The sequence below is a fragment of the Selaginella moellendorffii genome, unplaced genomic scaffold (assembly GCF_000143415.4).
Source record: "Selaginella moellendorffii unplaced genomic scaffold, v1.0 SELMOscaffold_171, whole genome shotgun sequence".
In the NCBI taxonomy this organism is placed as follows: domain Eukaryota; kingdom Viridiplantae; phylum Streptophyta; class Lycopodiopsida; order Selaginellales; family Selaginellaceae; genus Selaginella; species Selaginella moellendorffii.
In genome coordinates, this window is record NW_003314431.1 from 78223 (window position 1) to 105384 (window position 27162).

Here is a 27162-nt window from a genome sequence, read left to right on the forward strand (position 1 = left end):
TTTGCTCTTTCTGTTTGTCCATCTATCAAGAAGTGTCATTGCTATTAAACTAAACTCAATACTGAATACCTGTTTGTAGGTGATAAATTGTGCTGAATGTCAACTTGGTGTAATATTATTCTAGAAGAGTTCTCCAAAACTTACTAGTGAAAATCTTATGTTGATCTTAGTTAATTTCCTTTGGCCTTCCCCACACTCGAACTACTTATTCGAAAAACAACTTTACCACACCTTTAACATCCACTTTTATTGTGGTGAGTATGAAATGTGTCATTTTCAAAAACCACTACCACAAATATTGCATCAAACCCCTCACTTAGAGGGAGTTTTGTAATGAAGTCCATCATAAAATATTTCCATAGATGATCTGGAATTGGAAGGCTTTGTAACAAGCTCCCATTAGCCTTAGTAACAGTTTTGATCTACTAACATGTTGGACATGTCTTTACATAATCTTGGACGTCCTTAACTAATATTTTCTCTTGAGTAAGTCTATTGTTTTGGGCACTTTACTATATCCCACAAGAGGTCTATCATGACATTTTTCTAAGGGTAACTTTCTTAGTTCCCCTTGTGAAACATACACCTTTGTCTATTTATAATAAATGTTCATTATGTTTTACATAATTTATTTTCTCTTCCTTAGGTAGCTTGCCTTTTTGGTGAGCATCCCATGCCTTTTGGTTCCTTAGTAACACTTTTTGTGTTAGATTATCATTTTTATATGCTATTTGCACATCATCCCAAAAGGTTGTTATTGCATTGGATATTGCCAACTTCAAGTTTACTTTTCGACTTAGAGCATCTGCCACAATGTTGCTCTTCCTAGGTTTATACAAAATCTCACAATCGAATTAGGTCAAAATATTGGCCCACTAACTCTATTCTCCTCGCAGATCAGACTATGATAAGAAGTGTTTTGTTACCACATTATTCGTGTAAACTTTGAAGTGCTTCATAAGGTAGTGTTGCTACTCTTTGAGTGCATTGACCACTGCAAACAGTTCCTTTTCGTGGGCAAGCCACTTTCACTGAGCTTTGTCCAACTTCTTCGAGAAGAATGCCGTCTTGCTTCAAAACTGTACCTAACGCAAAGTTTGAAGCATTTATTTCTACCTTGAAGTTTTTACCAAAGTTTGGTAAAGCCAACACGGGAGTCTTCCTCAATTTCCCTTTGAGGTGGACAAATACCACCTCGCATTCCACTGTCCATACCATTTTCTTTTTCTGTTTGGTCTGTTAAAGGTAAAATTACTCTCGAATAGTGTTTGATAAACTTTTGATAGTAGTTGCATAGCCCTAAGAATGCCCTTAACTCATATACATTTGATGGTCATTCCCATTTCTGGATCACTTGAACCTTCTTAGGGTCCACCTTAAGCCCATCTTTACCCACCACATGCCCAATAAACTTTACCTCTTGTTGAACAAAGTCATATTTACTCTCTTTAGCATGTGTTCCTTTAGTTTTTCAAACACTTTCATGAAGCGTTCGGCATACCCTTCTAGCATCTTGTTATATATTAGAATGTCGTCAATATAAACAACCATAAAATGATCTAAATAGAGTACAAAGATGTGGTTCATAAACACCAAGAATGTTGTTGGTGCATTGCATAACCCAAAGGGCATTACTAAAAACTCGAAGTTTCTATACCTTGTCTGGTAGGTTGTCTTTTTTATATCTTCCTGCTACTCTAATCTGGTAGTATCTAGACCTTAGATCAATCTTCAAGAAGTATTTCACCTTTCCCAACCTATTAAATAAGTCCTCAATCTTTGATAAAGGGTACTTGTTCTTCTTTATATATTTGTTGAGTAACCAATAATCTATACACATGCACATAAAGTCATTTTTCTTTTTCACAAATAACATTGGCACCCTATATGGTGACTTGCTCAACTTAACATATCCTTTATCCATTAACTCCTTAAATTAGTGCTTAAGCTCCTTAAGTTCCTTTTCGTTTAACCGATAGGGGGGACAAACCACCATATTAACACCTTCGACCAGTTCAATTTTATGTTCTATCGATCATGTGGGGGGTAACCCTGCCGATAATTCCTTTGGCATGGTATCTCAAAATTGGTTTAACACCCGCTAGATCATTAAAGGTACTTCTTTTGTTTCTATCTTTTTGTCACTCATCATTGAGTGTAAGTACAAAAATGTTGTCTTGGTTTTTTTAGTGAGTTGTCCTTTTGTGGACATTAGGTTCAAGCAAGAGTCTTTAGCCTTATATTGCCTTACCTTTAGATCCTAGGCCTCCACTCTAGATTATTCTTTTTATTCTCCTTGGGCATTTGCTAAAACCACAAAGTTTCTACTTTATCCATACAAGGCTACCACAAACCAATTGAACTAATCTATCCCAAAGATTATGTCAAATCCCGCCATGTCTAATATGGTGAAATCTATGTCTACTTTCCATGTCCCTACTTTGACTCTTATTTATTAATCAATGCTTTAGCTACCTTGAATAAACTCTATAATCCTTGATTCACCTAGCTGCTGCATTGTTAGTTTAGCTTGCTGAACTATGCTTGAAGCCACAAAACTATCCAAAGCACCTATGTCAATAAGGATTTTAACAAAGCTAGCTCCAAGCTTCCTTCAGAGGGTTAGTAGATTTCACAAATGACTCTCTACCAAAGTTGTTTATGTAATGAGTAATTTTGAGTAAAGGACTGAATCACATACCTCAATTTAAATTTCACCCAACTTAATGGCCATATTGACTTTAGCCTTCTTCGGGTAAAGACATTTTCTTGAGAAGTGTCCCGTTTCACCACAATTGAAACATATATTGTTTCCTGTGTTGTTAGCAAATTTTATTTTCTTATTAGCGGGTTTGTCTCTTTTCACTTGACACCCCCACATACTTGCTCTTTGTCCATCAAATCTACTTTTCCAAAACCCTAAGGACTCATTCTGAGATAAAATCCTCTTGAATTTCCCTTTACTATATACCCAAGTTCCATTTCATGCTAGCTAGTGGAGTACCCATAACCTCACATTAAGCCACCAATATGCCAAAATAGCACTAGATTCTGTTTGGCTTTATTTTGTATGCTAGTCTTAGCATTGTGATGCTGGTTGCTCTAGGACTTATTTAAGTTGCTCTGTGCTCCTGTCCCTTTGCTCCTTGGTTTTAGTGGCCCTATACCTTAGCTGAGGATAGTGATGTCCAACTTAGTTGTTTGAAGTTGAGATGTTAGTACTTATACTATAGCTTTGTCTATAAGGAGGTTGTGTACTGATATGAGTCATCTCATAATCTTTACTTCAGTTTCAATTGAGTGTTGATCATGCATAGCTAGCCTTGTCAAGGCATGCTTAGAGCTAGTGGCTAAATGCATTAGTGAGCTTATTGCAGTTGAGTTGGATCTGAGTGGTCATTTAGTTTATACTTGTCCATGACCCTTTATCTTGTACCTAGGGTATTATGTTTATGTTAGCCAAGTAAATAACTCAATGGCATGAGTTTGGTGTTTGGTTTTTGTGAAGGCAAGTTGAAGAGTGATTGTTGGTTGCTTTGCAATTAATGATTGCTTGTAAACTTCATCAAGAACTGTTGACATTTGTTTCACTTGATGTTGATTTAACAATGATGGTCTTGCTTTATTGAATGGTGTTGCAAAGGATTGTATTGTTAAACTTACATAGGTTTTCCATGTTGGTATGTCGACTCTACCTCTGTTGATATCATTTTGTTGCATTTAATTCGTAATGTTGGATTTCATTGAGTCTTGGATGTGGTGATTCACTCCTTGAGGAAGTGTTATTTGTAATTGAGTTATACTAAAGGATTGATCTCGGATACTAACTAAAGTATCTTCGACTTTGGTTAGCTTAGTTGTTAAAGAGTTTTGGGTAATGATTCACTCTTGCTTTCTATTAGTTTTGTTGTAGTGTTGATGGCATTGAAGTGATGTCTTGTCGTTGACATTGTTAATATTGATATTCAAATGGGATGAAATGTCTCTCCGTAAGATTGATATTGAGTTTCATTGGTTTCAATAAAGATAGTGTTGATGATTTGGCTATGGCTTTGTGTTATTGGCATTTGTGCATTTGCTAGTTAAGTAACTATATTGACGTTCAAACGAGTTGAGTGGCAAATTTAAGTTAATAGTGTTTTAGATGAAATTGTTTAGTAAGGGCTGAGATTTGAGCTTTTCCTTGAAAAGTGATTTAATTATGGACTTTGCTAGCTTTATAAGGGAAGAGTTAGTGATCGATATTAGGATGTTTGAATCCTTATTAGATTTAAGTTAGAATATATCGATCATTGATGATTCTTTTTGTGCTTATTATGAAGTGAGTTACGTCTTGTTATAGATGGATTCATGGAGGATCGTTTAGTGATCACTTGTTAAACATAGCTCCATTGTGCTTAACTTTTAGATTGATGTAGATATGCTCTTCATTAGCTTTGCATTATGAAGTTTAGCTTATGGATATGTTGAAGAGGATATTATTAGTTGTACTATGATTTCTTCTTTAACATTGAAATTAATTCATGCAAAACTTGTAATCATTATTAGGCAAGACTTGAGATAGGCTTTTTCAAGCTTTTGGTTCTTTAAGTTTTATGTTCATTATTCCATTTGTTAGGAGTTGTTAAGGAAGGCATTTTGGCTTATTAGCTTTGATGTTGAAGTTGGTTTTTGCATTTAGCAATCATTGGTGATAATTGACTGTCATCTAGAATAGTTGATTATCCTTGTCATAAGGTTTTGCTTGATTGTTGTTAATATACAATGATTCACTGTTCTTTGGGATGGTGGATTCTTTCTTTGACAATGATTATGCATCTCTCTATTGATAAGATGATTTATGGTTTTTTATGATAGTTAGTTTTTTTTTTTTTATGGCTTATGGCTTTCCATAGTTTGCTCTAGATTGGTTTTTTGGGTTTAAGATATTAATAGGATATTGCTAACACTTATTTGAGCAACTTTGGTTCATTTGTATTATTGACTAGAATCTATTTAGATTGGCCAGTACAATGGTTAGCATAAATGAGTGTTTGTTTGCCTTACAACATTCATTTTATTCTGTTAATTATTGTTACAGTTACTTCTGATAGGTTGATGTTATTTCCTTTGAGCAATACATTTGCGAGCATTTTGTTTGCCAAGTTGATGATACTTTGTGATCTTTAGTTGTCTTTTGTAAGTTGTTTAACATGCTATCTAAAATCTTTAAGAGTTAAGTGTTATTGATGGTATACTTACTATTGAATTTTGTTAGATAGTGAATCCTATATTTTCCAACTATAGTGATCTTGGTGGTTCTTATCCTATAATACTGGTTTATCGGATGATAACTTACTTGGAATACTTTTGGTGTTCTAATTTAAGATTTATTCATTGATAATTAAGACTCTAAGATATCATTGTCTTTGACTTTGATATTATCCATCTATTGATCTTTGAATTTGGGCCAGTATAAGTAGACTGGCTTTGGCACTTCATATGCATAGTGAAATCTTTAATCATAAGGTAGCTACTGTTGACTGGTCATACAACCTGCTTCTCTGTTGATGTTCCTTATTCTATTAAAAGGGCATGACCATGTAAACAATTGTAACTGTTTGTTTATAGTAGTCTATCTAAACCTTACCAACGGGTTTGGTTTCTTTGCTCAAGAGGATTGGGGCCTCTGGCTTCTCTTTCTATACCACATGTGGGCAAGGGTGTATCACACTTTTGTAAGCTAGGTGACACTCAGAGCAACAAGGGTGGTTGACTTTGTTAGTCATTTCCTTATCAGCGACAGCTAGAAGGTGTTTGAGCTGGTAGCGTATCCACGTTAGACAAAGAGGTTGCTTCCTAACTGATTTAAGTTAGTGCATTTCTTGATCATTGTGAACTCTTTTCTAGAGTTGTTTCCTTAGCAGTGGTTTAGACTGGAGTATGCATCAATGAGGACGTCGATTTTCCCTAAGAGGGGGAGAATGTCGCGAATGTAATTTTAGGTATCAAAAGTTACTTGTCGGCTAGTCCTTACGGACACTCTTTCCTTACTGCCACGACAGCAGGAAGTTGGTATTGTTGGACCCTTTATCAATCCCTCTTATTCAAGTGTTAGTAAACTAGACTTTGCATCTGTACTTGGTTAGACGAGCATAAGGAAGGAATTCCTAAGTGTCTATTTAGCTAAGCATACTTGGCCCGGTTTGTTAATTCTCTTTTGCTCTATCTTGCATTGACTTGATAAGAACCCTCACGATATTGATATTGGTCCCTCAATATTTGCTAAATGATAGTTTACTATATTTACCAAACACCCTTGTTATCATGCTCTTTATGTTAGTTTCAATTTGGTCCCAAATGGGGGGGGGACTATAGGGGGTTTCAAATGTAAAATAGGGATAGTGGGTAGGTCGGGCATGGCTGACTAATTTAAGGTATAATCTAGCTCCTGCTTGCATGCCTATCCTTGTTTTGCGTCCGGCTTGGGTCTAAGCCCAAGTTTCATCCCATGCTAGTTGGTGGAGTACCCATATCTTCATATAAGGCCTCCAGTATGCTGAAATTGCATCAAACTCTATTTGGCTTTGTTTTACATGCTAAGTCCTAGTTGCTTTAGGATTGATCCAAATTGCTCCGTACTCCTATCCTTTTGCTCCTTGGGTTGTATACTCGAGAGTCATTCTATACTCCAGTGCCATTGCTCCTTAGCTCCATGCTTGGAAGTTTAGCACTGTTCCTTCATTCAATGGCCCAAGGCCTTGAAACTTGGGTTCCACACCACTGTCTCTTGGACACGTGGCATGTGACACATGGCATATGGAGGGTTTAGGTTCTGCTTCCGTGGTTATTCTATGGTAAATCACCATAGGATAAAGGGTAAAAACCAAATGCACTATATTAGGAATGACACAAATGTTACTTCATGCTTTTATTATAAAGGGTATCAATGAAGTCAGACTTGTTTTGATCAAGATCCTTCTTTAAAACACAAGTAATCAAGGTTCTCAATATAATCCTTAGGTATCATTTTCCCTTGTTAAAAATATCAAAGTTCTATGTAACCATTTTCCATATTAAAATAAAGAGCAAAATGTAGATGAAAAGTAGTCTTAAACTCATTTATAATAGACACTAATGGTTTTTTGTTTGTAACACTAGACTCCTCAAGCTAATTCTTATAAAACCATTGGAATAACTACTAAAACTTTTATATCTAGAGTTTCTTTGATAGTTCATGTTGTAAATATGACTTTGGGTATCGAAAGATATTTATTGACTAATCTTTATAGACACTCTCTTATTACTACCATGATGGTAAGAAATTGATACAATTGGTTCCCTTTATAGTTCCCACTTGAACTAGTTGAAAAACTGATTAATGCATGTATACTTAAGTTGGATAAACATAATATTTATGTGTTTCTTGCTAAGCATACTCAGCCTGGTTTGAGAAACTTATGTCATTAGCTTGCACTTTTTAGTATCAAGAACATTCACAATATTGAGTCTAATACTTTAATATCATTATATGATAATTTACTGTGTTTGCCACTATTTTGCATATAGATGCTAAATATGGGGAGCTAGTGCTTGTAGGATTAAGAATGTACCAAATGTAATAGGCTTGGAATTCAACTTTAAATTCAAGTGTGTTACATTACAATTTAAAAAAAAATTCACATTAGTTAGCTAAACTAAATAATCACATAAAAAAGTTAGAATCTTAAACCTCAACACACCCCGATGCCCTTGGAGGTGCAAATCGTGGTCATTCTTGCTGCCGGGAAGGGGTATTCAGGTCGACTTACTTCAGGGGTGGTATAGCAATACTAAAGAAGTCTTACTTAGAACACCACCACTACCAATTTAAGTGCTTCAACACACCCACACATGGTAACTATCATGCCATGCATCTCCTCTTGCATTTTTTTGTTGATTTTTGTTAGGTTTACATCTCATGAATAATATTGTGTTGCATTAGCACCACTATCAACATTAGGATTCTAGCATTCATCTTAATCAATCATCTTTTGATATAAATATTATGACCTGGCTCTAAATAACAAAGATAATAAAGCATAATCTATCTACCTTAAAAGTTTCAACTTAGAGTAGGTTATCTTAAATCCATAATATACCCTTGAGTTCTATGTTGACTACTACTCTTGTGGCATTCCTAGCTCTCACATCTCCTCCACACTAGGCTTGTACATGGGGTAAATCACACATTGTAGCACATTTAGCCTAAGGATTCATACTTTCTCGCCCTTGCTAGAATACTGATAGTGAAATGCTTGTGTGGTGCTACCACTTAGATTTCCGTTATGCAACTCAATAAATTGTAATGGATATCAAAAACATTTTTAGGCATTTTACCCTCCTCTGCCAATCATGAAATAAGGAACCTTATATTTTCCAAGAAAATATAAGTGATATAAGATATCAAGTGATATTTGATGCAATTAAAGTCTTGGATTATCTTTATTATTGCAATTATATGATTAGCTTATATATAAAATAACATAATTTGGGAGCAAATAACTTCATATAGGAAAGATCAACGCAAAACACTCATATGAAACGTTAAGCTTTCAAAGCTTGATGATTACCACGGTCATGTTGTCTCTGGAGCAAGCTTCCTTGTCAAGGCAGTGATGGATGAGCTGAGAACACACATCCGATATCCTACCCTTGCAACACTGCACCCTCTCTCCAACAAAGTCGATCACTTCTTGGCTAGACATCGCACTCCAAATCCCATCGCTAGCCACCACCAGGAACTCGTCCCCGTGCTCGATGTCCACCTCCGTCACCTCTGGCTCGCAAATCACCTTTGGGCATTTCTTATAGTCTTCGTTATTGTCAGGCTTGTCAAGCTTTGCGCTGGGCTGATTCATTCCGGGGCTTGGATTGTGATCAAATCCGAGTGACAGTCTCGTTCTTGCCTCGCATTCTGGATCAGTCTCCATCATAAATTCCTTGTCAAGGCGCCTCTCATAAGATTGCTCGTCGCCTCCACGTGGACGATCATTCCAACAATTGAAATTACCATGACGATCCCTGAAATGAAGCCCTGGACGAGTGGTGCTAAACCCCATTTCGTCTCTCTCGAGCATACTTCGTCGATTGAACAGAGTTCTCCTTGCAGCCATCTTCCTTTTCTCACCACCCTTGGACTTGAAGATCAAGCATCCGATCGCTCGCGACACTTTGAGGTTAGCCTCGCGATTACAGTGGTAAAGGCGGCCATTCTCTACAAATCCATGGCACGCTTCAATCCTCTTGCGCTCCATCTCCAGCTCCGGCGAGTGATCCCGCGAGAGATCCACCGCCACCTTGTCTCGTGACAGCACGCATCGACAATTCCCAGCGTTTGCCACGACGATCCTCTCCTTGTAAACAAGCGCCACGATGGCCGTGCTTCCCACCATCCTCAGCCAGTTCTTGTTGCTCAAACTCAGATCAGTTGATTTCATAACCCCGTTCTCCATGATCTTGTCCATGGCATGAAAGGAATCCCACAGACTCTGATGTGTTATCGACGAAGTCGATCCCGCCTTTTGGGCGCTGGCGATCCCAAACATCCTCCTCGCTTTGTTCATCCTAGTCTCGAGATCCTTGTGCAGATTGTCAGCACAGAGCTTGGATGTTAGAGAACCTTTATGGCCGTCATAAACTCCCACGAACAACACTTTATCCTCCTCCTCCTTGCAGTGCCCATGCTCAACCAAGACTTTCTCAAGCCCCATCCTGTACACCGTGAACGCATCGTTCATGGATTTCTTCCTTCCTTGTATCGCACAAGCGCCGAATCCAAAGCCATCGGCTCGAGATTCGTCCCTGCCTGGCAAGCAGCCTTCCATGGACCATTCAAAAAAATCCGTCACCCAAATTTAACCCTGTATCGAAGATCTATTTTGACTTTTTATTTGTACCAACGAATCTTCTATATGATCGATCGCTACTCCACGCAAGGCCAAAATTGCCGCCGCGCATCAGGTGATGACGAAGAACTGTTCACCAACGAGCAGCCATTATTTTTTGCATGCCACACGCTAATATTACGTAGTCAATAGTCAAGGCTGACCTTTTCAACAAAGAAGAACTCGCCTCTCTCTCTCTCTCTCTCTCTCTCTCTCTCACAGTTCGTATAAAACCACAACTCCACACATTCATAGCTTCCATTATCGAGCAAGATCAGTTGGAATCCAATCCATGTACTATATGGCGTTTCCAAAGAGAGCAGCAGTGTGGACACTAGTAGCAGTATTGCTCCCTTTGATCAGCTCCAGGGATGTTTTGGCATCGCACAGCTATGAAAGAACTTGCCCAAATGCGGAGTGGATCATCCGAGACACGATCAACGAGCATGCTAGCCGGGACCCAACAATCCCCGCGGGACTGATTCGCTTGCACTTCCACGACTGCTTCGTCAACGTAAGCTAGCTACAAGATGAATTCACCAGTTTTCTCACCTTGCCTGATCACACCAGGGTTGCGATGGCTCCATCCTTCTCGATTCCACTCCAACAGACGGTACCAATGTCGAGAGATTCGCTCCTCCAAACCGGGACTCCGTCCGAGGATTTGAAATTATCGAGGATGCGAAAAGAAGGCTGGAACAGGCTTGTCCTGGTATAGTTTCTTGTGCCGACACTGTGGCCATCGCCGCAAGAGATTCAACTGTCAGGGTGAGTTCTTGATTGATAGTGGATTTTTCGCTCCACCATAGCTATCTTTTCTTCTTCTTCTCCTTCTTCTTCGTCTTCTCTCATATTTGGGCCTTCGATTCGTATAGATGGGAGGCCAGCACTACAAAGTAGCCACTGGACGCTATGATGGACGGGTGTCGAGCTTGCAACTCGCCACAAAGTTTCTACCATCGCCATCCATGGACGCCTCGACTCTCATAAAAAATTTCAAGAACCAAGGCTTGTCCGTTGAAGACCTTGTCGTTCTGTCAGGTGAGATCATTCGACTTTGCTAGTTGGATTTGGAATCGATCGACTTTAATTTGTCAGGAGCTCACACACTGGGAACCTCCAAATGCAACTTCTTCGCGAGCGGCCGCTTCGACCGCCTGTACAACTTCAGGAACACGAGCAGAGCCGACGAGACAGTAAATCCTGCGTACTTGCAGCACCTCCGCAGCAGATGCCCGCGCGATGGGTCCGCAAACACGGTGGAGCTTGACAGGGGTTCGCAGTTCAGCTTTGACAACTCCTACTTCAAGAATTTGGAGCGGAGGAACGGACTTCTCACCTCTGACCAGGTGCTGTTCGAGAGCGAACGCACGAGTGGACTTGTTCGATCCTACGCCTACAATTCCAGGCAGTTTGCGTCTCATTTTGGGCAATCTATGGTAAGAATGGGAAGCATCGGGTGGAAAACGAAAGAGAATGGGGAGATCAGAAGGGTGTGTAATGCCGTGAATGTAAATAAACACGACACTTTGTAAAAGCTAAAGTGAATATATACCTAGTATATACCCACAGGCCTTTTTAACTATCGTAAGTCTGGGTGGTGTAGTTGGTCATCACGCTAGTCTCACACACTAGAGGTCCCCGGTTCGAACCCGGGCTCAGACATTAAACAGTACGTACTTAAAATAGCGTTGGTCATCTCACAACACATTAATTTTTTACCTTAATTTAGATCCACTAAATTGAATAAGTTATAACGACTTGAAAGAAGTTCTTTCTGTAAATATAAAGATTATTCTTACCATCAATTTTAATTAGTTTAGAGTTCATCGTGACTTGGTACTATTGCCCCTGCTCGCAAGGCATCCAGCTGAGCTTGTAATTCCTGGAGTACCAACGGTGATCTCCTCTTTGTTTTAAAATTTGGATTTCATACCTTCGCTCTCTCCTCGTAGCAAACAGCCGGTGTCCAGAAACTAGCAGCATACCTGCAAAGAAGAAAGCACGTACGAAAATTAGTGCGAGAGGAAGATGTTGCATACTCGCAGCGGCTTGGTTCTTCAATATCCGAGAGTTCTGACTTGAGCCCGCATCGCAACCTCACCTGGAAAGTAATCAACGAGCTAAACGAAACAAAGTAAAATAAGTATAAACTACTTACTTTTAAGCTTCGTTGCGGCCCATTCCAACAGTGATCTCCATTCTGGAACTTAATAGATTTGTAATCGTCCAGGAATCCCTCCCAGGACCTGTGTACAAAACTTGAATATAAGAGAGAGTAAGCATGCAGAATCTTACGCACCCCAGCCGTGTTGATGAATGGCCTTCTTCCTGCGTTGAGTCCTTGTAAAGGCAGACCTTATACACGTACCTGGTGCAAGATTTAAGCCAAGAAAAAGAAAAGAAAAGAAAAAAAGAGCGTACTTTTGTTGCCTCCTTTCGAAGCATTGATCGTAAAGAGAAAAGAATTCTCCTTCTTTCCCTGAAAGTAGAAGGGGTTAGTAAGTTCGAGCAAGGAAGAAGCGGATTTTAGCCACCAAAATCTTGCTTGAGCTTCTTCTGGAGTTCGGAAATCTTCGACTGCAGGTCGTTCAGCTTGTTATTTGCTTGCCGGTACTCACTACGAATACGATCAGCCTCTGCAACGACACAAAACGTTTTACTGCAACCAGTAAAAACAGGCTAAAATGCGAACCTGAAGCATCAACATGCATTCTCTTCAGACCCAATAGAGTCAATAAGGCCCGAGGAGCTTGGCGTAGCTTCTGCCACCATGAAGTATCGGCTTTCTCGGATGAATCTGGACACAAGAGTCACTAAGAGATATTTAAAAGCTAGAAGCTTTCATACCTGTGTAGTTATGGCTGTCGTATCCAAAATTGTCATAGTTATCGTCTTCGTCGTCGTCGTCGTGCCCGGAGTACACATCTTTGTCATCGTTGCCATCGTATTCTTCTTCAACTTTTTCTTCACCTTTATCTTCCCTTTCGGACGAAGGCCCACCGGTCCATCGAGAAGCAACACGCTTTCCCAGCTCTTCTTTCGACAGGCCGTCAGTGTCCTCTGATTCAGAGTCGTCGGCAGGCTCAAGCCCAGATTCCGTGTCGACTTCGACTTCGGTTGGAAGCTGAGGTTTACTTTCTAATTGCTCTGCTTCCGTTGAGACTCCAGGTGGTTCCAGTTCTGAATGTTCCGGTTCCGTTTCGACCTCGCTTGCAGCCGGAGGCTCAGGTTTGTGTTCTGTTTCTCCTTCCTGACACTGCGATATGGAAACAAGAATTTTGAAAAGAGAAGCTAAATACCTTTACTTGCTGAGATAATTCATTGTCAGCCTGTAAGCAACGAAGAAATCAACCTTTGGGCTCGACAATACAGTAAATTACCTCGTGACTGTCTACATTTGTCACCACTTCTTGAACCTGCCAAACAGAAGATCAAGTCAGCGAGGAGAAAACTAGTTTTCTTTACCTCTTCGGGTACAATCTCTTCAGCTGCTGTTGTAGTGTCGTTCTTATTAGCTTCTTCTTTGGCTTTTCTCTCCTGCTCCTCTTTAGCTTTCTTCTCTCTTTCCAGTCTCTCTGCCTCCTCTACAGCTTCCAGTTCGACTGCGTGAATCTTGATTAGCACCATACTTGATAAATCTGACTCGATAATGCAATCTATCAGACATTAATTTCACCGGGGCAACCTCCTTTTTTTCATGGAATTTTTCCTACACAGGCGATCGAAGCCCAGCCACCATAATAGTCCAGCCATCACAAAAATCTCGAGCACCAGGAACGCTCTGAAGTCTGTCAATGACAAACAGCCATCACTATGGTGCTAGCATGCAACTAAAAAACTTGGAGTGCCGAGAAGTTGACGACATATAGAAACGACGTGCAAAAAGAAAATCACAAGATGTACCTTTTAGTTTCTGCGTGATCTCCTTGAGGCTCTTTTCCTCTTTTTTCAAAGAAGAAAGCTCCCCTTCTTGCTGCTTCCTCGCGTGCTTATAGTGACGGATATCTTTGGCACGAATTTTCGCTCCTTCCTTGTAGACTGATACTTTCTTCTCCAGTTTCTCCCTGGATTTCTTCCCTGATTCCCAGCAAGTGTCCGAGCAAGTCGTCCTTCCATTGTATTCGTCACTCCCGTCGCAACAATCTGCCAAAGGAGCCATCACGGTCCATCAATCCATCGTAAAGCTTTTACCGCAAATGCCATCGTTCACACGGGACGAAAACAAGAAGTGTGGGGAGTGTCCAGCGTTTCTGCAGTAAAATCTGCCTTCCGGACAAGCCGAAGTCCCTGTTCACGATAGAAAAGAAATTCTCAATTCCCTGAGCGTCGGAAACAAATAGAAGAACAAAACTACTCGCCTGGCTCATCGGTTCCATCGGGACAATCGCAATAATTGTCATTAAGGCGAGATAATGCGAAGCTCTTGGATTTATCCTTGCACCATAGAGGCCCCCCACCCTGATAATATTTCAAATCTAGACAGACAAAGCCAAGCAATCACGCTCGATTCATCGCCCAGGAGCAAAACGCACCTTCAGGAGCAATGCCTCGCGCTTTCTCCGCAGGCAATGCATCGCCGGCGGCAAAAGAGCGCAGCAAAAACAGGGCGCAGATAGCGCAGATCAGGAAATCCCGGCGATAGAAACACGGATCCGCGGCGATGCGCATCCTTCCGCCCTGATCCTACATTCAGCGCGTCTCGCCCCGCAACAACCTAATCTAGAGAATCCTAGGGTTTAACAATCCTCGTGAGCGTACGGTTACTTTAGCTTTGAGCAGAATATTCACAGAATGTTTGTAGTACGGAGTCCTGAATATTCGACCAAGTCAACTCGTTGACGACAATGCCACGTAAGCGGCATCGTGCCGGGGATCAATGGCGATGGCGTTGACGGCCGCGTGCTTTGCTCGTCCGGCATCTCCCTGGATCTTGGAAGCTCCCAGCAGTGACATCCACACCACCGAGTTGCTATCCAGCGGCATCTTGGCGATAAACTCGTCGGCCTCTCCAAGCCTCCCAGCTCGTCCAAGAAGATCGATCACGCAGCCGAAGTGTTCTTCGCAAATCTCCACTCTGTGATCCCAGACCATGCTGGAGAAGCACTGGATCCCCTCCCACAGCAGCCCCGAGTGGCTACACCCCGATAGAACGCTCAAGAACGTCGAGCTATTCGGCCTGGCTCCCTCGCTTTGCATCCGGTAGAAGTGACTGAGAGCTTCATCGCCCCTACCGTGACGAGCAAGAACTGTGACGAGAGTGTTCCACGAGGAGACATCGTCCCGGCTCTGCCACCGATCAAACATCCACTGCGAGTGATCCAGTCCCCCGGCCTTGCTATACATGTTGAGCAGCGCGGTCTCGAGCATGGAGTCGAGCGGCACGCCGCTCTCGAGAACGTAGCCGTGGATCGTCTTCCCTGTGGCCAGGCTCGTTCCGGTAGCGTTGAGGATTGTGACGAACGTAAGCTTGTCCGGTTTGATGCCTTCGTGTTGCATGCGTTGGAAGACGAGCATGCTGCTGTGATCGTCGTGGACGCAGGCGCTGATCATCGCGTTCCAGGTGACCAAGCTCCGCTGCTTCATCCTGTCAAACACTGCTCGCGAGTCATCCACACTGCCAGCCTTTCCATAGAAGTTTACCAGCGCCGTCCCCAAGAACACGTCCTCCGTGAGACCGCTCTTGATCATCCTGGCGTGGATTTCTCTGCCGCGAGAGAGGAACTCTGGGCTGCAGCAGGCATTAAGAATCGTTAGAAAGCTCACCGAGTCAGGACTTACACCATCGGTCTGCATACCCTGGAAGAGCTCCAGCGCTTGCTTGCTATGACCAGCTTGGGCATACGCCGTGATCATCGCGTTCCAGAGAACCACGTCTTTCGGACTGCATCGCTCGAAGATCTCGGCTGCCTCGCAAACGCTTCCAATCCGGCTGTACATCTCGACCAGTGCAGTCGACACGAGAATGCTGCCGAGAAATCCAGCTTCGACGGCCAAACTATGGAGAAGCTTGCCGTGTGCCGGGAGATTCGACGAGGCGGCGAGAGCTGCCAGAAAAGTAGCCTCGCTGGGCTTGATGCCTTCCACTTGCATCGCCCAGAAGACCCCGAATGCTTGCTCGAATCGCTCGTTGTGAGCCAGCGCTGCCACCATCGCGTTCCAAGTGATCATGTTTCTCTGCCGCATTGCCGAGAAGATTTCCAGCGCGCGATCTGGGCAGCCAAGTTTGCCATACATGTTGAGTAAGGCGGTGGCGACGATCACATCGCCCAGGTGGCCGCTCTCACAGACTCTGTCGTGGATCTGGATCCCTTCGCAAACATCCGTGCAGGCGCTTAGCACCGCCACGAATGTAGTGCCGCTCGGAACAACAGGCTCGAGAAGCATCTCCCGCAAGAGCCCAATCGCCTCTCTGCAGTGCCCGTTCTTGGCAAATGCTGCTATCATCGCGTTCCAAGGGATGGCATTCGATCTGGGCATCTGCTCAAAGATCGATCTTGCCAGATCGATCTTCCCCGATCCTCCATACATGTTGATAAGCGCCGTTCCCACGAAAGGATTGGAAGAGATCAACCCGAGCTCCACGACACGTTCGTGCAAATTCCTGCCCTCTCCAAGAAAGAAATCCCCGCCGCTAGAACAGGCATTGACCATCGTCACCAGCGTCACTTGATCGGGAGGAACGCCTTCTAGCTGCATCTTCCGGAAAAGATGAAAGGCCGCGGCATAATGTCCGCTGTGGGCGTGAGCCGACGCCATAGCCGTCCAGAGAACGGCATCCTTGACACGGATCTCCTCGAAGAGCGCCCGAGCTTCTGCCAGATTTCCACACCGGACATACATATTTACCATGAGATTCGCCACGGCAACATCGCCGCCGAGCCCGATCCGCTCGACGAGCGCACGGATCCTCCTGCATTGCCAAGAACCCGCCCTAAGATCCCCACACGCTCCAACGATCGCGATCGCCGCGCCGCGCCGCGCCGCCGGCGAACTGCCGGGATCAAAATCCCCGCTATCGAGAGAATCCAACACGCGCTGGAGCTCTTGGATCGTCCAGATGGAAGGAAGAAGAGCGCCGAGAGAGGAAAATGCCCTTGTTCTAACAAAGCTCATGAATATTCTCTTTTCAAAAAGAAAAGTAAGGCATAAAAACTATTTGCTGGCTGTGGGGTTCGAACCCACGCGCATTGGAATGCAGGTGATCTTAAGTCACCCCCCTTAGACCACTCGGGCAAACCAGCTCACCACATTAAAATTTTACAAGATAGAGATTTTATAGTAACAATTCAATATAAATTACACTTAGTGATAAGAAATCTCTCAATATCTAATGGTGGAGTGGCGCAGCCATAGCTCGTACATAACCATATGGAACGTATCATACTTGATCGGTGGAGAGTGCCACTCAAAGTGGGCTTGAGCCTGTGAAAACCATCGATCGATTATCAAATTCGAGAGAGCGCGAGGAGAGCTTTCGATGCGTACCTGGAGAAGATTTCTGTGCAGTGTTGCGTATGGAGCCAACTCAAGAGCATCTTTCAGCGTGCCGGCGTCTTGCTCGGGTAGAATCACAGCGAACTTTCTCCAGTCGAGCACGTCGTTGAAGGGAAGATCATAGTGATCCGAGAGAATCACTGCGGCAAAAGCACGATCATCCCGGGTGAGATCTTAACTTGACGATAGGACTTGCCTGGAACACAGCCGAAATGGATCGATTCGACTATCCTGGCAGTGCTCACGCGCGTTCCGCTCGGGCAAATGCAAAACTTGCTACGGTAGAACTGTTGCATCCCGACGTGTTTCGTGCTGATCACCATATCCGAGTCTTCCTGCCATGTTTTTGTCAGAAGGATCCTGGTTTTGGAGTTCGCAGGACCGGCCCAAAAGCCAAGAGTCTCTCTGGCACATAGCTCTTTCGTGAGAACTTCTACTGGAGAATCGAGAAGTGTAGTAGAGCGTACCTCTTTTCAGTGTCATCTCCACCTCTCGGCGAAGGAAATGGCTGTAAGATCTGTGGCAAGGCCACGTCTTTGTGAGGAATGAAAGGCCCGCTATAGCTCGAAGCGCAAACCACCCGGATGGAGTTCTTCACGAGATGAGCGACTTTGCTCGTCGCTCGCGTCCCAATCTCATGACAAGTCACGAAGAAATGGTCCGCTCCCATGGTCCGGTTCCAGTATGGGAATTTCGCAATCACGCTCTCCACGAAGCTCGCGACGTTGTCAGAGATTTCGTCGTGATCTAAGCCCTTGAAGGAAGAACACGGTCATTCAATCACGCGAAGATCGAGAAAAACGCTTGAAATTTTCTTCTTACCTCCTCTTTCAATCGCGCACAGGAGATTGGGACAAAGAAGAGCTGCGCCTCCTCCGGATCTGTGGTGACAAAGCGGCTCTCCATGAGATTCCGGAAGAAATATCCCTCGCTCGCGTATTTCCCCGCGAGCTTGGTGTAGACAACCGGATCGGGATAGACGAAAACCTTGAGCTGCTGCTCCATCTGCTCGTAATCCTCCTGGAAAACATCCGCGACATGGAAGATTTCAGTGCCGAGCTCCGCAACGCCTGCATTGCTCGCCACTGCGATTGCAAATGCCAATGCGGCCAAGACGCGCGCCATGCCGGAAGATCTGTAGCTCATTCCAGATCGCTGGGACTAAAAAAACCCTACCTACATAGCTAGAGAGTCCAGTGGCGATGTAATGTGCTACCAAAGAGCTTTAACTTTCCCATCCTTTCCAAGAACCCTAATTTACAAGATCACTTCTTCTACTCTACTTGGATTGTTCTTGGCTGTGGCTTCGGGGTCTTTGGAACTGTGATGCTAAGGACGCCATTCTCCACTTGGGCTTTGATCGCATCCACATTGGCGCTCTCGGGCAGCCGGAATTTCCTCAAGAAGCTCCCATAGCTGCGCTCCACGCGGTGCCACTTATCGCTCTTCTGTGCCTCGTGCTTCTTCCTCTCGCCACTGATCTGGAGAGTGCGGCCATCCTCCACGCTGATCTTCACCTCCTCCTTGCTCAGCCCCGGGAGATCGGCCTTGAAGACGTGCGCTTCGGGCGTCTCGAGCCAATCCACGCGAGTGTTGGCGACGGCGCTCGCGTCCCTGGCCATCTGCTTGGACTGATCATTGCCACAAGCCAAGATCGATGAGAGCTCCGCGAAGGGATCGAAGATGCTGCTGCCATTGCCACCATAGAAGTGCAAAGCCATTGTTGGAACTTAGAAGAAGAAGAGATTTGTAACTGTGAGAAACGTTGATCGATGCGTGGGACTCGAGGCTGCTCCTTTTTTATACATGGACAAAACATTCGAGAATATTCTAGAACCAACAGATTCGAGAAGATTCTAGATTTGAAATTTCCAACGGCTGGGATTAAGTTTCCGATCTCGAATCTTTCCATATGGACCAGGTTTTATCGCGACAACGCTGGAGTACTGTATTACCTTTGAAAGTTCCCGAATTATTCAAAAGAGCTCTTTCATTTATGGGCAGCAACATCAACAGGCTTGCTCCTAGTCAAAACCTTGATCATCACCAATCCCCTCACTCACCACTGGACTCTACTTCCACCACTGGAGGAATCAGCCGCTTCCCAGACTCGAGCTTCTAGGTGTTCTATGGTTCCATGAAGGGAATGGTCATTTTTTACAGGTTGGAGCTCCATGCCTTGTTGTGGTGCAGCAGCCTGGGAGAGCTGGGCAGTAAGACATTGGAGCTGATCAGGTGTTGGCATCGTTTTCCTGGGTTAGATTTTGCAGCGATGAAAATCATATTTTCCAAGATCAATTTTTATAAGGTAGTCTAATCACGGCTTGGTGGATGGAATAACCTGCCACCAGGAACTCACTACCTCAAGCTCGGCTACACATATCCCCGCCCAGTTGTCTGTGGTGGACGAAACCTCCTCCCGTGCATGCAAACGCTGAGCGGTGGAGATGGAGGAGTGACGAAAACCCCAGCTTGGACTAGAGGTTGGGACAGTGGCAACTGGCAATGCCTGGTTTCTCGGGAGATCGTTCCCAAGGATGGCATCGGAGTGTTTTATTACTGCCGGACTCCAAGCAGAGGTCCTTCTCAGATGACCATCTTGGACACCATACCCTTCATGTTCTCGTTGCTCAGGTTTGTGATCTTTATCCATTTCTTCTTGGCATGATTTTTTTTTTGTGTTTGTTTGTGTCTCGATTGGTGAGCACTGTTGTTCGCTAGCCAAACGACGACCCATTTCCTCCAAAGAAGTTCGGTCACGTCCCCTCCTGGATCTGCACAGCACCTTAGCAACTTCCTCGTTCATTTTGCTGCTACATTTGTGTTTTACATATATGAAGAACACCTGAACTGAAACCCTAACCTATATGTTAGTGGCGTGTGATGTTTTGCTCGAATCGTGTTGGGCATGTCGAGCCAATCCATGCGAGTGTGCTCACGTCCCTGGCCATCTGGCTTGTTGCCAGAGATTTGCAGCTCTATCAATTTGCTAGAAACGTTGACTTTTATAATTGAGAGAAATATCATGCTCATCAGTTTTGCTCCACGATGTTGATACAGAATTGGCCGCACTATACTTGCTTACTGTGCAGCTGTGCTTGAAGGAGAGCGAAAGGAAATTTTGAGACAAACTTGTTAGAAGTTTCTCTTCTCAGAATTTGGAAACCCAGTAGGGGTCTTTGCACCATGTACTTCCAGAAAATCAACATTTGTGGAGGTCTAAGGATGCCATGCTGATCAATGCTCAGCAGTGTGTGATTTCTCCTTGTCCGGAAAAGAGAGATTTGATTAACCTGGACTTTTCCCAACCTTCAGAGAACTTTGCTTTTTGCCCAAGTCAAAGTGATGAAATTTGCTTCAAATCCAATGGTCAATTATCTCACTTTAACAAAAGCAAATAAAATGGTGTGAAATGGTGGTATATTTTAGAATATATTTAGATATATTGAGATATTTTACCATCTAAATTTTCAGAAAATGTGCATATCAATTAGCCCAAAAATCTTAGCTTATATACAAGAGTGAGTGGTCCGAATTGAAACCAATCCGACAACTACAAAAATCCCACTATGCTAGTATTAATATACGGCATCGTAGCCATACACTTAGCCCTCACATCATCCCCTCCTCTCAGAATAATAGAAGGCTATCAGGGTTCTCTTGTAGATGGGCTGGGATCTAGAGGAATGTCAGGAGGAGGTATCGGTGGATCTATAGGTGGTATTAACTGCTCCTGATCCCTCTGTATGAAGCGTTTTAACTAGTGCACATGCACAATCTTTGGAGGATCAGCCTACTGGACGTCATGCCAAACCTCATATACTTGTGGTCCAACTTACCACAAAACCTGATACGGTCCTTTCCACTGTGCAAGGAGCCTCTTAGATAAACCACGTACCATAAGATGGGCAAAACGGACTAACCCCAAATCATCCACTTTGTACTCTATAGGTGGATGATGATGGGACTTGTAGCACCATTGTTGTCCCACTTGTATGCGGCATAAGCATTCGGTAGACTCTGCTCGGACAAGTGGAAGAATGCTTGTCAAATATTGATCCCATGACTTAGCATCGGGAGCTCGTGGCAATCGCGAAGGTAAACCCAACTCCGTTGGTAATATTGGATCATGACTATATAAGAGTTTATATGGTGAAGCACCAACAAAACTCTACACCCCTATGACATAGGCATACCGAAGAGATAGCAAATAAGTATCTCAATCCGAATGCTGAAAGTTCATATACTTCGCAATCATCCCTTTGAATGTCCGAATGAGCTGTTCCACTAAACCGTTTGATTGTGGATAATAAGCACTCGTGAAAGTGTGGTGTATCCCCAACCGAGACATCAAAACATGAAATACCTCAGCCATAAATGCGAGACCATTATCTGAAAGAATCCGCTCTAGACAAGAATGCTGGAACACCACTCGATTGAGGAGGAAGTATCCAACAGCAGTTGTAGAGGCGCTAGCAAAAACACCAACTTCCACCCAACAAGTTAAGTAGTCAAAAACAATAATAATATACTTATTGCCAGCAGTCGACCGTGGAAAAGGTCCCATAAGATCAAACGCCACCAACTTAAACAAACGTGAAACTGCAATTGATTCCAACTGTCCTTCTGCAGCACGAGGGGGGGGGGGGGGTATTACGAGCTTTGCACCAAACATAGCTACGCACATATTGGATAATATCACATCGCATCTCCAGCCAATAGAAAGACCTGCATAGCTTCTCGGTCACACGACGATGTCCCATATGCCCACCTCAAATAGGAGAATCATGGTAGGCATGGAGAAACTGTGGGATAAAAACAAAAGGCACCACCAGCCATAAATGATCATCAGGATCCGTCCCTACAAAATAAAGAAGGCCATCTTCAAGGCAATATTGAGAATGTAAATGCCAAAAAGGCAAGACATCAGCAAGTGATGCAAGATTCTTAAACACATCTTGAAGCCTTCGAATCCATGGCTCAATCTTTTGAGCCTCGCGAACCTCATCAAGAGAAGGTAGATCTTGCTCTACGCCTTGTGAACACTGAACGTCAAATACAGCAACCGCCGACAGCACAAAATCCTTTTTAGAAAATCCACAGATGCTAGAACAACAGGCTTGTCAGAAATATGAGAAGAGATTGGAGAAGGAAGAGGAGCTCAAGAAAGGGCATCAACATCTGCCATAGAACTCCTTGAGCGATGAACAACATCATAATCATATATTTGAAGCCCACCGAGCAGTACGACCAACCAAGTTTTTCCACTTCAATAATGAAGTAATAGCAGCATGGTCACCTTCAAGTAATGTCCGAGAACCATATAGATATGCATGAAGTTTCTCGAAACCCCAAACTACCGCTAAACATTCCTTCTCTATCGTGGAGTAGTTCACCTCTGCTGGTTGTAACATACGGCTTATATATGCAATGGGATGATGTTGACCAAGCACACTTGGGCTTTCTTGCATCAACACACCTCCAAGACCAATATCAGAAGCATCTACGTGCAAAATAAAAGGTCGAATGTAGTCAGGATATGCCAAAACCGGAGGAGTCATCAACAGCTCTTTGAGATCCACAAACACCCACTCACAATCTAAAAACCAGATGAAAGATGACGTTGATGACTTCAACAATGCTTGCAATGGTGCAGTGTGATCAGAAAGATAATCCACAAAACGATCGAGATACTGCACTTTGCCTAGGAAGCGCTGCACATCATTCACACACTTCAGAGTAGGGAACTTTAGAACAGCCACAAGTTTGTTAGGATCAACTTGCAAACCCTCACGAGAAATACAGTACCCAAGATAAATCGTGTCCTTGGACCCAAACACGCATTTCGGCCCCTTCAGCTTTAAACAAACGTCCCGTAGCTGATCCAACACTTTACACACATCATGAATGTGCTCCTCCCACGTCCCCTCCGAGTGAATCAAGACATCATCAATGAAGTCAGCAGTCACCTTTGGCATATCACAAAGAACCTCGTCTATCATCCGCTAGAAAGTTGCTGGAGCATTGTTCAAACCAAACGGCATCACCAAGAACTCGTACAAACCAAACGGTGTACGAAATGCAGTCTTAGGAATATCTTCTTCGGCCATCGATACTTGCCAATACCCAGAAGCAAGATCTAGCTTGGTGAACCAACGACTTCACCCCAGACAATCCAAAAGATCAGTAGTGTGAGGAAGAGGGTACACATCTAGGATCGTAACTTCGTTTAACGGATGATAGTCGATGCAAAAACGAATACTCCCATCAGGCTTTGTCACAAGATGAGGTTCACATGCCCAAGGACTCCGCAACTTTCGAAAAACACCCTTCTCCAACATCTCCTTAGGTGACTGATAATGAACAAGAACCTTGACTGGATGAGCATCCCCGGTTGGAATCAGATGACATATGGCAATCTTGGCCCCAAATGATAGATCAAATTTAAAGAGATCAGAATACTCCTTCATGAGCCGGTCAACCACTGCAACACAAAGACTGTCGAAGGGATCAGAAAAGGGAAGAGCAGAACAAGACAGAAACATAGGAGGAAATAGTGGGGAACAAAAGTAATGGAAGCAGAAGTAGAAGTAGAGGGACGAAGAGGTACAGAAGTGAGAGAAATAGATGAAACATAAGGAAGTATGAGACGAGGGGGAGAATCCTCAAAGTCACATTTGGCATGATTGCGCTGCAACCAATCGATACCAAGAATGAGGTCAAAAGCTTGACTCGACACCACCTGTAATGACTGCAACTTAAGCTTGAGATCACCCGCACGCACAACTAGGTCTGCCTCATCCCGTGCACATGCATGTGTACGGCCGTTGCCATAAAGAATGAAAATTGGTAATGCCGAACGACGCAAGTGTAAACGGCAACGCGTGGCAATAGATCGAGCAAGATCGAGCAGGTATTACGAGCTTTGCACCAAACATAGCTACGCACATATTGGATAATATCACATCGCATCTCCAGCCAATAGAAAGACCTGCATAGCTTCTCGGTCACACGACGATGTCCCATATGCCCACCTCAAATAGGAGAATCATGGTAGGCATGGAGAAACTGTGGGATAAAAACAAAAGGCACCACCAGCCATAAATGATCATCAGGATCCGTCCCTACAAAATAAAGAAGGCCATCTTCAAGGCAATATTGAGAATGTAAATGCCAAAAAGGCAAGACATCAGCAAGTGATGCAGGATTCTTAAACACATCTTGAAGCCTTTGAATCCATGGCTCAATCTTTTGAGCCTCGCGAACCTCATCAAGAGAAGGTAGATCTTGCTCTACGCCTTGTGAACACTGAACGTCAAATACAGCAACCGCCGACAGCACAAAATCCTTTTTAGAAAATCCACAGATGCTAGAACAACAGGCTTGTCAGAAATATGAGAAGAGATTGGAGAAGGAAGAGGAGCTCAAGAAAGGGCATCAACATCTGCCATAGAACTCCTTGAGCGATGAACAACATCATAATCATATATTTGAAGCCCACCGAGCAGTACGACCAACCAAGTTTTTCCACTTCAATAATGAAGTAATAGCAGCATGGTCACCTTCAAGTAATGTCCGAGAACCATATAGATATGCATGAAGTTTCTCGAAACCCCAAACTACCGCTAAACATTCCTTCTCTATCGTGGAGTAGTTCACCTCTGCTGGTTGTAACATACGGCTTATATATGCAATGGGATGATGTTGACCAAGCACACTTGGGCTTTCTTGCATCAACACACCTCCAAGACCAATATCAGAAGCATCTACGCGCAAAATAAAAGGTCGAATGTAGTCAGGATATGCCAAAACCGGAGGAGTCATCAACAGCTCTTTGAGATCCACAAACACCCACTCACAATCTAAAAACCAGATGAAAGATGACGTTGATGACTTCAACAATGCTTGCAATGGTGCAGTGTGATCAGAAAGATAATCCACAAAACGATCGAGATACTGCACTTTGCCTAGGAAGCGCTGCACATCATTCACACACTTCAGAGTAGGGAACTTTAGAACAGCCACAAGTTTGTTAGGATCAACTTGCAAACCCTCACGAGAAATACAGTACCCAAGATAAATCGTGTCCTTGGACCCAAACACGCATTTCGGCCCCTTCAGCTTTAAACAAACGTCCCGTAGCTGATCCAACACTTTACACACATCATGAATGTGCTCCTCCCACGTCCCCTCCGAGTGAATCAAGACATCATCAATGAAGTCAGCAGTCACCTTTGGCATATCACAAAGAACCTCGTCTATCATCCGCTAGAAAGTTGCTGGAGCATTGTTCAAACCAAACGGCATCACCAAGAACTCGTACAAACCAAACGGTGTACGAAATGCAGTCTTAGGAATATCTTCTTCGGCCATCGATACTTGCCAATACCCAGAAGCAAGATCTAGCTTGGTGAACCAACGACTTCACCCCAGACAATCCAAAAGATCAGTAGTGTGAGGAAGAGGGTACACATCTAGGATCGTAACTTCGTTTAACGGATGATAGTCGATGCAAAAACGAATACTCCCATCAGGCTTTGTCACAAGATGAGGTTCACATGCCCAAGGACTCCGCAACTTTCGAAAAACACCCTTCTCCAACATCTCCTTAGGTGACTGATAATGAACAAGAACCTTGACTGGATGAGCATCCCCGGTTGGAATCAGATGACATATGGCAATCTTGGCCCCAAATGATAGATCAAATTTAAAGAGATCAGAATACTCCTTCATGAGCCGGTCAACCACTGCAACACAAAGACTGTCGAAGGGATCAGAAAAGGGAAGAGCAGAACAAGACAGAAACATAGGAGGAAATAGTGGGGAACAAAAGTAATGGAAGCAGAAGTAGAAGTAGAGGGACGAAGAGGTACAGAAGTGAGAGAAATAGATGAAACATAAGGAAGTATGAGACGAGGGGGAGAATCCTCAAAGTCACATTTGGCATGATTGCGCTGCAACCAATCGATACCAAGAATGAGGTCAAAAGCTTGACTCGACACCACCTGTAATGACTGCAACTTAAGCTTGAGATCACCCGCACGCACAACTAGGTCTGCCTCATCCCGTGCACATGCATGTGTACAGCCGTTGCCATAAAGAATGAAAATTGGTAATGCCGAACGACGCAAGTGTAAACGGCAACGCGTGGCAATAGATCGAGCAATAGAAGATAAACTCAAACCTATATTAACCAACACAGAGAGAAGAATAGAAGACCTCTTGTTATAAAAACAAGCTTGGAAAGTAAACACTGGATGAACCGGTGCCCAGTGAACCCCTTGATGATACTCCCGAAAGAAAGATGGAGAGGTCACTGACTTATTCGTGCAAAGTCCCTCCATTACTCGTGTGACTCTTCGTTTCCCAGATGCATCTCAGTGTCCAAACCTTCCACTACAGTAGCACCAATAGGACATTGCTAACGCCAAGGTCTCCACCCAGGAAATGGAGGTCGCCAATCTGGAAAACGCCGACAACACCAATAAGTATGACCAACTTCATCACATGCCCAGCAGCGAACATCATGACCATGACCATGTCTTAGCCCTTGTCCTTGGACTTGAGCAGCAGCATCATCAACTTGTATTAGAACAGGACCATCACCCATAGAAAGGGGAGTTGAAGGACGGGTAGTGAAAAGTGGAAGAGGCGACGTCTCATAACGTTGTGCTAAGCGAAGAGCATTGTCAAGGGTGGCAGGAGCAAGTGCATGCACAAGTCCGACAAGATCTTGATGAAGTGCTGGCCACAACATTCC

General features: G+C 43.7%; 5 protein-coding genes and 2 non-coding genes across 7 annotated transcripts; 2 read left to right on the plus strand and 5 right to left on the minus strand.

Moving 5' to 3' along the window:
- The first annotated feature begins 10206 nt into the window (after positions 1–10206).
- On the plus strand, positions 10207–11440 carry LOC9638717 (cationic peroxidase 2). The gene is made up of 4 exons (XM_002993732.2): positions 10207–10419; positions 10476–10673; positions 10781–10946; positions 11004–11440. The coding sequence occupies exons 1-4, from the start codon at positions 10207–10209 to the stop codon at positions 11438–11440; spliced, it is 1014 nt and encodes a 337-aa protein (XP_002993778.2).
- A 56-nt stretch (positions 11441–11496) lies between these two features.
- TRNAV-CAC lies at positions 11497–11570 on the plus strand. Its single transcript has one exon. It is a non-coding gene; the product is annotated as a tRNA-Val (tRNA).
- Positions 11571–11611: 41 nt separating this feature from the next.
- Positions 11612–14643, minus strand: LOC9638710 (glucosidase 2 subunit beta). The gene is made up of 16 exons (XM_024667400.1): positions 14441–14643; positions 14267–14383; positions 14100–14195; positions 13812–14051; positions 13374–13510; positions 13289–13324; positions 13208–13237; positions 12756–13158; positions 12601–12705; positions 12443–12544; positions 12330–12387; positions 12208–12276; positions 12067–12154; positions 11948–12009; positions 11842–11893; positions 11612–11790 (listed from the first exon to the last, which is right to left on the minus strand). Exons 1-16 carry the CDS (start codon positions 14574–14576, stop codon positions 11725–11727), a joined length of 1797 nt encoding a protein of 598 aa, XP_024523168.1. The 5' UTR covers positions 14577–14643; the 3' UTR covers positions 11612–11724.
- A 92-nt stretch (positions 14644–14735) lies between these two features.
- On the minus strand, positions 14736–17021 carry LOC9638718 (pentatricopeptide repeat-containing protein At3g09040, mitochondrial). The gene has a single exon (XM_024667414.1). It carries the CDS (start codon positions 17019–17021, stop codon positions 14736–14738), a length of 2286 nt encoding a protein of 761 aa, XP_024523182.1.
- Positions 17022–17065: 44 nt separating this feature from the next.
- TRNAL-UAA lies at positions 17066–17149 on the minus strand. Its single transcript has one exon. It is a non-coding gene; the product is annotated as a tRNA-Leu (tRNA).
- Positions 17150–17157: 8 nt separating this feature from the next.
- Positions 17158–18640, minus strand: LOC9638719 (probable glycosyltransferase At5g03795). The gene is made up of 5 exons (XM_024667401.1): positions 18225–18640; positions 17870–18156; positions 17599–17807; positions 17394–17542; positions 17158–17330 (listed from the first exon to the last, which is right to left on the minus strand). The coding sequence occupies exons 1-5, from the start codon at positions 18546–18548 to the stop codon at positions 17229–17231; spliced, it is 1071 nt and encodes a 356-aa protein (XP_024523169.1). The 5' UTR covers positions 18549–18640; the 3' UTR covers positions 17158–17228.
- A 10-nt stretch (positions 18641–18650) lies between these two features.
- On the minus strand, positions 18651–19154 carry LOC112343629 (18.1 kDa class I heat shock protein-like). The gene has a single exon (XM_024667402.1). It carries the CDS (start codon positions 19121–19123, stop codon positions 18677–18679), a length of 447 nt encoding a protein of 148 aa, XP_024523170.1. The 5' UTR covers positions 19124–19154; the 3' UTR covers positions 18651–18676.
- Between the last annotated feature and the right edge of the window lie 8008 nt (positions 19155–27162).